This window comes from Dermochelys coriacea, chromosome 7 (assembly GCF_009764565.3).
Source record: "Dermochelys coriacea isolate rDerCor1 chromosome 7, rDerCor1.pri.v4, whole genome shotgun sequence".
Taxonomy (NCBI): Eukaryota; Metazoa; Chordata; order Testudines; family Dermochelyidae; genus Dermochelys; species Dermochelys coriacea.
The window spans coordinates 93,600,727-93,613,396 of record NC_050074.1 but is presented as its reverse complement, the minus strand read 5'-3'; the positions used below and the strand labels follow the sequence as shown (position 1 = coordinate 93,613,396).

Sequence of the window (12,670 nt, the reverse complement as noted above, 5' to 3'; positions counted from 1 at the left end):
ACAGAGTCACAGGATAGAGTTGTTTTATATATTTATTAAAAACCTAGACATGTTAGGTGCTTTTGAAAATCCCACCTAAGTTTTTCAAGAGCACAAGTCCCAGTTAAAGTGAATGGAACTCATGCTCTTCAGTCACTTTTGAAAATTCCACATTACAGTCTTAGTAAAGATTTACATTCCTGCCCTCTAGTGGCCATAACTGTTCTACACCACCAGATAAGAATAAACCTTTGTGTTTGGAAAGCACCTACCACATTCGTGTCTGCTACTGGAATAAAGATATATTTTCAGTGTTACGCTAACCGATCTAAGCAATGCTCTGCCTTTACTCATTTAGATAAAATGTACTCTGAAACACCTGTACAGTAGAGGATAGGCAATTGTTTTGAATTCCTGGATTTGGAGATTATTATAGGTTTTACAAAACTGCTTCACACGATCAGGCAAATTATCCCTTTTCAACCTTGACCATTTTTTGGACCAGCTGATAGTGTTTTAAGTGCAGAACTCTAAAAGTAAAATCTTAGTTTAATTCTTCTCTCTTATACCAAAAGATGTTTATCAGAAATTTTTTTTTCAATACCAAGCTGTAAATTACTCCAATACTCCACTCTTAATCTGTTAAGAACTTTTCCCTATTCAGAACTACATTATGTTCTACTGTAATCAGTTTATTGTAATGATAATATGCATTCTTGTACTCAGAAAGGTTGATTGATTTACTTACATTATGCCTGCAATTACTATCATGCTACCAGAAAACCAGTGAATTTATATTTATTTAGTGTTAAATGGTATGGAATGTGGTACAGTACATGTAAGACACTTCAAGATGAGTAAAGCAGACCTAATTGCACAAGAGATAAAAGTTTCATCTGAAAAGTTAAGACTATCCAACTATTACAATTTCCACCTTCAGAATGCAAGGTATATCATGCAAAAACTAAAACAGACAAAAACAACATTGTGGTGCCACTTAAATGCTATCTTACCCCAATATTTTACAAGACATTAAGTAATCATTCATAGAGAATGAAATATTTTAGCAATGAAACTAAAATATCAACATTTTAATCATATTTACCAGATTTTGTATGACCACCAGTTCCAGCATTACACTAAACCAAGAAGTGGGCAACATTCTGGGAAAAAATACCTTAAATTAAAGCCCCTTTTATTCACTGTCAATATTGCTTTCTGCGAGAGTTAGATTTCATGATCTTATTTATTACTCAGATTCCTCATATAATTTTGTACTTTTCAGTACACTTACTCAGACAGAATAATTACATTATCACCATATCAGCAAGATAATTTAGTAGTCTTGACTAATTATTACATTTAAAACCACGTTAAGGTTATATGACCTGCAAACAAATTAACTTATGGGACAGAGTCCTAGATGTAGAAATATAACTAATTAAAATATGCTCTTATTCAGTTTAAAATTAAGCCCATGATATCAACTATAATTTGTCTGCATTTTATTGACATTTTTAAATATGTACGTAAAAATTGCAGATGTAGAAAAATATAGAATGCAGATAAACTATGATGGGGTGAACAAGAGGACAGTGCATTCATTTATCTGTAATGTGCCTTGATCCGGTGGTTTATCTCCTTTGCTCCCTTCTCCCCCAAGAGATAGTCATGGAGTAACTGTAGCCAATAGCTGCGTAGAAGAGTAGCTCTTTCTGTTCATGCACAAGTGTTTTATCCATCAAGCTGAATGCAAGAGACTAGGATACTACAATCCTATCTATTTCACTCAGCACAAAGCACTGCAGCAGCAAGCTTCTATTACTGCTGAAGCTACCAGCCTGAGCATAAACAAGGAGGAAGCACAAACAGAAAGAGAGAGGGATGGTCTAAAGATGTTCATTCACCCCATAATGTTTATAGTGTGTGTGCACCCACAAGTTATATGGGCTAACCACGATGTGCCAGAAAATAAATCAATTTATTCACTGTCACTAGAGATTATGTATTCAACTTCCTTGTGTTAATTTAAAGTATTAGGGATTTATCTAGAAAGACCTCCTTGAAGTAAAGTTTCCGCCTACATTCAAGGAAAATAGTTTATTAGCCATAATTCACAGGATCTAATAGCCTTGAAATAAGACTACTGATTAACTATAGATCTAGTCCAATACAAATTCTAAAAGACAATTTAATGATCATGAAATGTGAAATACTGGTAAACAGGTGGGAAAATACTTCAGTAATCAAATGGAGTGTCCTACTTTCATAGGCCATGATTCTCTGGAATGCATATTTTGTAAATAAAACCACAGGAGTATCTTTTGAATAACTGTCGAAGCATTGTATAATTCTAAAATGGTTAATTAAAATCAAAATTTATATTCTCCCCCCTCCCAATAGACAAACCCTGGAATCAAAGACTTCTCCTATTTACGGTGTATGATGAAACATAGATGAACAATGCAATGTTTGGAAAAAAATACTTTGTACAAGGTTGCAGTTCTAAAACACTTATATTACAAAGCAATGTAAATAAATACCATGCTAGTACAAAAGCTCTTATTTACAGTTTTACAAATGAAATTGTATTCAGTGTAAATGCAGTGTTTTAAAGAACACAATATAAGTAAAATGAATTCCTGTGTGGAATATTATAGTTTCTGCTCGATTTCAATGTAGTATTATATAAAAAGCACAGTTCAAGTTAATTTATGCTTATAATTTAATACAGACAAACCCAGTTTACCTGGAATGCTAACTGTTAAAGTGCTGAAAAAGAGGAAGTTTTTGAAATTTTAGAAAACATACTGTACATTATTAAAGCTTTATCAAGTCAAAATGTTAAATTTTTTCACATTTTCTACCACATTGCCTGTGCATAAAAATTTATCAGTTCAGTGTAATTTAGAAGATGTTATGTATTGGTATCTTCATGTTCAGATCTGTTGATTTCCAAAAGCAATTTGCCTCAAGCTTCCATGGTGGCTTCAGGTTTCATAATCTGGTAAGTAATCAAATATTCTGGATAAGCCTGAAAGGCAAATGATTCAGTAAGGTTAATTTTCACAGCAAATTCAGAACACACATTTTACAGGATTTCTGGCCATCTGAGGAAAAGGTGCAACATTTATATCATGAAGAAAGGAGAGCAAAATATCTGCCAGAAGTTTTCGGTAAATAAGGACCTCTGGTTCTCAACTTTAAAAGCTTAGGTTTTATTTATATGCACTGAAAAAGAAAGCCCAATAAATCCAGAAAAGAGGCTCAGTATCAATGGCATACCAGTGAAAAATGGCATTTGGGCTTCTTAAAATTAAGTATATTTTGACAAGAAAAAAAAAAACCCACTACCTGTTCTCCTCTGTAAATGACGTATTCTGCTAAAGCTAGTCCATTTACACTAGGTCGACCAGTAACTGAATGATGTCCTGGAGGAGAATGAGCCATTTTCATTGCACTAAACTGCAGGAAAGACTTGCCCAATGTTACACGGCAAAACAGCAACTGCCTATAGTAAAGAAAAACTTTTACAACCAAAAATGTTTGGAAAGTAGGAAAAACATTTCTTGGTCATTCAAAAGCTTTATTCAGAGAGCGAATTGTAACTTTAAACCACTTTAGTCATTTTTCATATTCCACAAATTCTGAAGTTTTATCCATAGTATTATGTTCCCCTTTTTCAGTCCTGGTTCCTTTCCCCAACCTCCAGAGATTTTTCTGACCACATACAATGCATGTTATATTAATAGTTTGTGGAAATAGAATGTTTAATAGTGAACTCAAAAACTGCCACCTCAGTTCTTTATTTTTTGGCAAAGTATGCATCACTCAGACAAAGAGATGAAGTCTACATAAAAGTATGCAGTAGTTCCTAACGCTAAAATTTGTGTACATCTCAGAGAAGGAAGCCAAATTCAAACTATCATCAGGGTCAACTACAAACAGGTCTACTATAAACCCTGGCTCAAATTAAACCCACTATGTATTAGAATTTGTCAGTATACTAGATGTGGTTGCTTTTTTTCTGTTTTATAAAAAGGGATATAAGCACACATTTTCTTGTGCATCTCCAACTGGTTATCTAAATACTTGGATAAGAAATGTAATTATGCTTTTCACACCACGGAAGTTCGAATGCTTGATTTCTACTTTCTTTAACATTTGCTTTCTGTGGCACAACCAGCAACAGTACAGACTATAAAAGAGGAACAGCCAGTGTCCCACGTACTCCTGGAAGGGATGGTCAAGAGACCTACAGCTAACCTGGAAAGCGAGTGTGGGCAACAGAGAGGACCAAAGAACAGGAAGACTAAATTTCCTGTTTCCTCTCCAAAGGAAGATGGCTCTTATGGCAGCACAGCTCTTCATATACTCTAAACAAAAATGCATTTGCTGACCAGATGACAAATTGGCTGGTCAAGGTGGTAGCTCATAGAGCTCGAATGACATTTCTCTTTGTTCTGTCCAGGAAGCAGCAACTGCCCAAGCGGAGTAAGTCCAGGAAAGGAGTCTCAACAGCTTTGTAGGTCAACTAAGTACTGGAGCCAATTTGCTGGGCTGTGCTCATTCAAGACATGTCTTGCCCCTTTTCAAACCCTTCATAGAGAGGGAGCAGTAAGTCCCTCTTATCTGATCTGCTGAAGGGAATCCTGAGTCCTCCTCAAATCTAAGAGTGGCATACCTTTCTCTTTTTCGGCTGGGCTACCAAAGAAGCTTGCCTTGCTTCAAATGAAAAGGGGCACAAGTCTGAGGAAGGAAACTGAAGCAAGTCCCAACTACCACTTTCTCTCTCTTTGGAAGCCAGTGGGACAATGGTAGGACAAAGCTGCAATTTCATCACCATTTCTGGTTAAAGTGACAGCCAACAGGAACACGGCACAGTGAGAAAGCTTAAGTCTGCTGAGCGGAGAGGTTTCAAAAGGAGGTGCTAAGTTTCTGAAGCATGAGATTTAGGTTCCAAAGGGTAACCAGAGACACACAAGAAGAATGCTTTTAGGAACTGGTGGGAAGGGAAGTTCTACAAATCTACCTTGCTCTTCCTCAGAGCACTAAGGATCAAGGTCTGAACCTAGAAGGTGGGGTCAAACATTACTGAACTCAACTTGAAAGAAATACAGGATTATCATAATCTCGACTCATCTAGTGGACACCTCCCTCACCGTGAACCACATAATATGCAAGTACTGTGCTCTTTTAGAAGTTGCCTTGTTTGTGTACCGTCTGGCAGAAAAATATTTCTTGATCAATTTTTACTGTACCTTTCATACTTTTAAAAATCTCTAGCAAATCCTCTCTCTTCATTTCCAGGCTACACAATTCTGGGTTTTGGGATCTGAAAGGAGGTAAGTCTTGCAATGTCTAACTATCTCCATTGCCCCTCCCTGGCTCTTAAGTTTGTACTACAGCTTTAAAGGGTGGTAATCAAAACTCATATAGCAGTACTACCTGTTTTAACTGTTAGTGCATAGGCAGACATCTCTACTGAGCTACAGTCTTTCTTCAGAGACTCTGCTGGGGACTTGATTGCCTCTAACACAAGCTGCACTTGAAAAATCAGATTTCTTGGTATGAATGATTCTGGTACAAAGTATTGTAACTTACCTGTGGCAAGCATAACAAGATCTATCTTTGTGAACTGGGCATCCAGTGCCACCTCCAATTCCATATACATACTGATTGCTTTTGGAAGAGTTTTCAGCAAAATATATCCCAGCTCCAAACATTCCACCTATGTATGCATGTCTCTCATCAAAACCTTTATGAATGATTGCATTCACAAATGGGGAACCTAGAAGTAAATTAATAAGGAAAACCATTTAAATTAATCACTTACAGTTTTTATGTAAAAAGAAAAGGAGTACTTGTGGCACCTTAGAGACTCAAGTACTCCTTTTCTTTTTGCGAATACAGACTAACACGGCTGCTACTATGAAACCAGTTTGTATGTAATCATTAATTAAATCATTTCAAAAGCCTATTGATTGTTATATCCTCCCTGCCAAAAACCCCTAAGATTTACCAGCAAAGTTACCTTTTGTTGAAATAGATAAATTTTCAGCAAGTCAGAGCAACTATGTGATGCAGTATCAGTCTGCCACAGCAAGCACTTAATATCCACTGTATTACAGCAGTGTACACTGTTACATTCACAAAATATTAGACATTAGGGACAATTCCTGACCTGTCTTTACAGAGAAAGCTGCATAGGTGCTTGACACTCTTCTGTAGAGCTTAGGTCTACAAGTCTCCCTGGACAGTTTGGTCTATGGGGGTTTTGGTTGGACATATTCCTGGAGACTTCATCACATGACAATCTTTAATTAAATATTAATCTTGAATTCCTGGAGACTCCAGGACAATCCTGGAGGATTGGCAATCTGAGTGTGAATTACGGTGCAGCACTTTGGTGTGCACTGCTATTCATACGAGCAGTATGCACCAAAGTGCGGCACCATAATACTAACATATGGATACTGTGGGCACAAACTAAAAGGTTCTTAGTTTGCATTAACGTAGACTACTCAGGGGACTTACAGTGCAACACTTTGGTGTGAACTGCTATTCACACCACTGTAGTCCAGCGGGGCAACGTAGAGAAGCTCGCAGATTCCATTTCTTTCCAACACTGAGATTCACTAGAGCTGCTGAGCTTTCTTCAACTCTAAGGCTGTAGTAGCTGCACAGCAGCTCTACTCGCATTCAACAACTGACGGTAAGGAGAAGGATTCTTAAAAGTATAGAAACGTATGGCTGGAAACAGCAAAAATTAAGATGTTTATACACCAATGCGAGGAGTCTAGGTAACAAAATGGAGGAACTAGAGCTACTGGTGCAGGAAGTGAAACCAGATATTATAGGGATAACAGAAACATGGTGGAATAGTAGTCATGACTGGACTACAGGTATTGAAGGGTATGTGCTGTTTAGGAAAGACAGAAACAAAGGTAAAGGGGGTGGAGTAGCATTGTATATCAACGATGAGTTAGAATGTAAAGAAATAAGAAGCGATGCAATGGATAAGACAGAGTCTGTCTGGGCAAAAATTACATTGGGGAAGAAAACTAGTAAAGCCTCTCCTACGATAGTGCTTGGGGTGTGCTACAGACCTCCGGGATCTAATTTGGTTATGGATAGAGCCCTTTTCAATGTCTTTAATAAAGTAAATACTAATGGAAACTGCGTGATCATGGGAGACTTTAACTTCCCAGATATAGACTGGAGGACCAGTGCTAGTAATAATAATAGGGCTCAGATTTTCCTAGATGCGATAGCTGATGGATTCCTTCAACAAGTAGTTGCTGAACCGACTAGAGGGGATGCCATTTTAGATTTAATTTTGGTGAGTAGCGAGGACCTCATAGAAGAAATGGTTGTAGGGGACAATCTTGGCTCAAGTGATCATGAGCTAATTCAGTTCAAACTAAATGGAAGGATTAACAAAAATAAATCTGCAACTAGGGTTTTTGATTTCAAAAGGGCTGACTTTCAAAAATTAAGGCAATTAGTTAGGGAAGTGGATTGGACTGAAGAACTTATGGATCTAAAGGCAGTTGAGGCCTGGGATTACTTTAAATCAAAACTGCAGAAGCTATCGGAAGCCTGTATCCCAAGAAAGGGGAAAAAATTCATAGGAAGGAGTTGTAGACCAAGCTGGATGAGCAAGCATCTTAGAGAGGTGATTATGAAGAAGCAGAAAGCATACAGGGAGTGGAAGATGGGAGGGATCAGCAAGGAAAGCTACCTAATTGAGGTCAGAAGATGTAGGGATAAAGTCAGAGAGGCTAAAAGTCGAGTAGAGTTGGACCTTGCAAAGGGAATTAAAACCAATAGTAAAAGGTTCTATAGCCATATAAATAAGAAGAAAACTAAGAAGGAAGAAGTGGGGCCGCTTAACACTGAGGATGGAGCGGAGGTTAAAGATAATCTAGGCATGGCCCAATATCTAAACAAATACTTTGCCTCAGTCTTTAATAAGGCTAAAGAGGATCTTGGGGATAATGGTAGCATGACAAATGGGAAGGAGGATATAGAGGTAGATATTACCATATCAGAGGTAGAAGCGAAACTGAAACAGCTTAATGGGACTAAATCGGGGGGCCCAGATAATCTTCATCCAAGAATATTAAAGGAATTGGCACCTGAAATTGCAAGCCCATTAGCAAAAATTTTTAATGAATCTGTAAACTCAGGAATAGTACCGAATGATTGGAGAATTGCTAATATAGTTCCTATTTTTAAGAAAGGAAAAAAAAGTGATCCGGGTAACTACAGGCCAGTTAGTTTGACCTCTGTAGTATGCAAGGTCCTGGAAAAAATTTTGAAGGAGAAATTAGTTAAGGACATTGAAGTCAATGGTAAATGGGACAAAATACAACATGGTTTTACAAAAGGTAGATCGTGCCAAACCAACCTAATCTCCTTTTTTGAAAAAGTAACAGATTTTTTAGATAAAGGAAATGCAGTGGATCTAATTTACCTAGATTTCAGTAAGGCATTTGATACCGTGCCACATGGGGAATTATTAGTTAAATTGGAGAAGATGGGGATCAATATGAACATCAGAAGATGGATAAGGAATTGGTTAAAGGGGAGACTGCAACGGGTCCTACTGAAAGGTGAACTGTCAGGTTGGAGGGAGGTTACCAGTGGAGTTCCTCAGGGATCGGTTTTGGGACCAATCTTATTTAATCTTTTTGTTACTGACCTTGGCACAAAAAGTGGGAGTGTGCTAATAAAGTTTGCAGATGATACAAAGCTGGGAGGTATTACCAATTCAGAGAAGGATCGGGATATTATACAGGAGGATCTGGATGACCTTGTAAACTGGAGTAATAGTAATAGGATGAAATTTAATAGTGAGAAGTGTAAGGTTATGCATTTAGGGATTAATAACAAGAATTTTAGTTATAAGTTGGGGACGCATCAATTAGAAGTAACGGAAGAGGAGAAGGACCTTGGAGTATTGGTTGATCATAGGATGACTATGAGCTGCCAATGTGATATGGCTGTGAAAAAAGCTAATGCGGTTTTGGGATGCATCAGGAGAGGCATTTCCAGTAGGGATAAGGAGGTTTTAGTACCATTATACAAGGCACTGGTGAGACCTCACCTAGAATACTGTGTGCAGTTCTGGTCTCCCATGTTTAAAAAGGATGAATTCAAACTGGAGCAGGTACAGAGAAGGGCTACTAGGATGATCCGAGGAATGGAAAACTTGTCTTATGAAAGGAGACTTAAGGAGCTTGGCTTGTTTAGCCTAACTAAAAGAAGGTTGAGGGGAGATATGATTGCTCTCTATAAATATATCAGAGGGATAAATATAGGAGAGGGAGAGGAATTATTTAAGCTCAGCACCAATGTGGACACAAGAACAAATGGGTATAAACTGGCCACCAGGAAGTTTAGACTTGAAATCAGACGAAGGTTTTTAACCATCAGAGGAGTGAAGTTTTGGAATAACCTTCCAAGGGAAGCAGTGGGGGCAAAAGATCTATCTGGTTTTAAGATTCTACTCGATAAGTTTATGGAGGAGATGGTATGATGGGATAATGGGATTTTGGTAAGTAATTGATCTTTAAATATTCAGGGTAAATAGGCCAAATCCCCTGAGATGGGATATTAGATGGATGGGATCTGATTTACTATAGAAAATTCTTTCCTGGGTATCTGGCTGGTGAATCTTGCCCATGTGCTCAGGGTTTGGCTGATTGCCATGTTTGGGGTCGGGAGGGAGTTTTCCTCCAGGGCAGATTGGAGAGACCCTGGAGGTTTTTTTGCCTTCCTCTGTAGCATGGGGCATGGTTGACTGGAGGGAGGCTTCTCTGCTCCTTGAAGTTTTGAACCATGATTTGAGGACTTCAATAGCTCAGACATGGGTGAGGTTTTTCATAGGAGTGGTGGGTGACATTCTGTGGCCTGCGCTGTGCAGGAGGTCGGACTAGATGATCAGAGTGGTCCCTTCTGACCTTAGTATCTATGAATCTATGAAAGTACCTTGAGAAGTCATCCAGTTTAGCCCCCTGTGCTGAGGCAGGGCCAAATTAACCTAGACCATCCCTGATAGGTGTTTGTCCAACTTGTTCTTAAAAAACACCAATAATAGTGATTCCTCAACCTCTCCTGGAAGCCTATTCCAGAACCTATCTGCCCTTATACTTAGAAAGTTTTTCCTAATCTCTTACCTAAATCTCCCTTGTTGCAGATTAAGCCCAATACTCTTGTCCTACCTTTAGTGGACATGGAGAACCAATCACCATTCTCTTTGCAACAGCCCTTAACATAATTGAAGACATCTCAAGTCCCTTCTCAGGCTTCTTTCCTCAAGACTAAACATACCAAAGTTTTTTAACCTTTCCTCACAGGTCGGGTTTTCTAAACCTTTTATCATTTCTGTTACTCTCCTCTGGACTTATTTGGCCACAACTTTCCTAAAGTGTGGCACCCAATACTCCATTTGATGCCTCACTAATGACAATTACGTTTCATGTCTTACGTATAACACACCTTTTAATAAAAAGAAAAGGAGTACTTGTGGCACCTTAGAGACTAACAAATTTATTAGAGCATAAGCTTTCGTGAGCTACAGCTCACTTCATCGGATGAATGCATCCGATGAAGTGAGCTGTAGCTCACGAAAGCTTATGCTCTAATAAATTTGTTAGTCTCTAAGGTGCCACAAGTACTCCTTTTCTTTTTGCGAATACAGACTAACACGGCTGCTACTCTGACACCTTTTAATACATTCCAGAATGATATTAGCCCTTTTTGCAACTGTATCATATCATTGACTCTTATTTCAATTTGTGATTATAACCTCCTGATGCTTTTCAGCAATACCCCCAGCTAGGCAGTCATTCCCATTTTGTCGTTGTGCATTTGACTTTTCCTTGCTAAGTGAAGTATTTTCCACTTGTCTTTACTTTCATCTTGCTGATTTCAGACTAATTCTCTAATTTGTCAAGGTTGTTTTGAATTCCAATCCGATCCTCTGAAGTGCTTGCAGCCCATCCTAACTTGGTACAATCTGCAAATTTTACAAGCATACCCTCCACTCCTTTATCCAATCATTATTGAAAATACTGAACAGTATTGGACACAGGACTGATCCTTGGGACGCCACTAGATACAGCTTCCCAGTTTGACAACAAACCATCGATAACTACTCTAAGTGCTGTCTTTCAGTCAGTTGTGCACCCACCTACTGGTAATTTCATCTAGACCACATTTCCTTAGTTTGCTTATGAGAATGTCATGTGGAACTGTGTCAAAAGCCTTACTAAAAATCAAGATATATCATGTTTACTGCTTCTCCCCATCCACTGAGCCAACAACTCTGTCAAGAAAAGAAATTAGATTGGCTTGGCACACTTTTTTTCTTGACAAATTCATGCTCGCTATTCCTTATCACCCTATTATCCTCTAGTGCTTACAAACTGACTGTTTAATAATTTGTTCCAGTACCTTGCTAAGTATTGAAGTTGGGGAATCAGATTAGTGAGCCTAAGTCCTCTTTGTCCCCCTTTATAAAGATCGGTACTAGTACGTACGCCCTTCTCCAGTCCTCTGGAGTCCTCCATGAATTCTTGAAGTTAATTGCTAATCATTCCAAGACTACTTCAGCTAGTTCCTTAAGTACCCTAGGATGAATTTAATCAGGCCCCACTGACTTGAATACATCTAATTCAGAGGTTCAGGCACAGTTTGAACTAAACTGTAAACCCTGTATATGATGGAAACCACTTAAAGTCAGGGACTGTGGCAGTGTTCCAGTACCTATGATCTAATTTATGTAAATATTTTTTTTTTACCATGTCTGCCTCAGCAAAGCAATGGTTAGTTATTTGAGCTGGGTATTGATCATAAAATTTAGTCTTAAGTTACCCATTCAGATTTGAAGGTGCGTTGTTTGCACTGCAGCACTTATCTCTAGAGAGACCTGATGAATTCAGTTTCACAAAGATGCACCTTTTTACTAAAAAGGTTTTTAAAATTACATGTAATATAAAGGTAGTTATAGGATTATTAGGACTGTTTTGTTCAGAGGAGATGAACAAGAGGGGGCATGACAGAATCCAGACTTACGTAAAATAAGAAATGTTATACTGAAAGTAAATCAAAAACTCTTATTTACCTTCTGTGTAATAAAAGAACAAGGAGACATGAAATAGAAAATGAAAAGTAATAGCTTTTTTTTTTTTTTTTTTTTTTAAATTCACAGACTCATTATTAACTTGTGGAACCATCATAAGATATCACTGGAGTTAAGAGGTTGGCAGGATTAAAAAAGGGGAACACATATGTAAACATCCATCATCACTTTAGATAGATACAGAATTTGTAAGGGATATAAGTGCTCATGCTCCAGGACATAATCCATCCACTATCTGACCAGGTTAGGAAGAACTTCCCCTATAGATGGGTTATACCATTAAAGCGTTGCTTGCGCCTTCCTCTGGGCTGATACTGGCCACTATCAGAGACAGAATACCAAACCACTAGTCTGATCTGGTATGATAATTTCTATGTTATTATTATGCCCAACAAAAGCCTGTATGAAAGAAACACTAAAGTTACACTGTTAAGCACTCAGCTGGGAAATGACAAAGTTGCATCAGCAGCAGCTGACCCCTTTGTATGCAAGCAAGACTATGATCTTTAATTACAAGATCACATACTATTTGTCAGCTAT

At 38.0% G+C, this 12,670-nt stretch overlaps 1 protein-coding gene across 1 annotated transcript in view; it reads right to left on the bottom strand.

Annotated features, from left to right (window-relative positions):
- Nucleotides 1–761: 761 nt before the first annotated feature.
- The window catches only part of TNKS2 (tankyrase 2), a 69,386-nt gene continuing 57,477 nt past the window's right edge, over nucleotides 762–12,670 (bottom strand). The window contains 3 exon segments of the mRNA XM_038409201.2: nucleotides 762–3,013; nucleotides 3,334–3,490; nucleotides 5,584–5,770. Coding sequence (XP_038265129.1) covers nucleotides 2,951–3,013; nucleotides 3,334–3,490; nucleotides 5,584–5,770 — 407 coding nt within the window. The 3' untranslated portion in view covers nucleotides 762–2,950.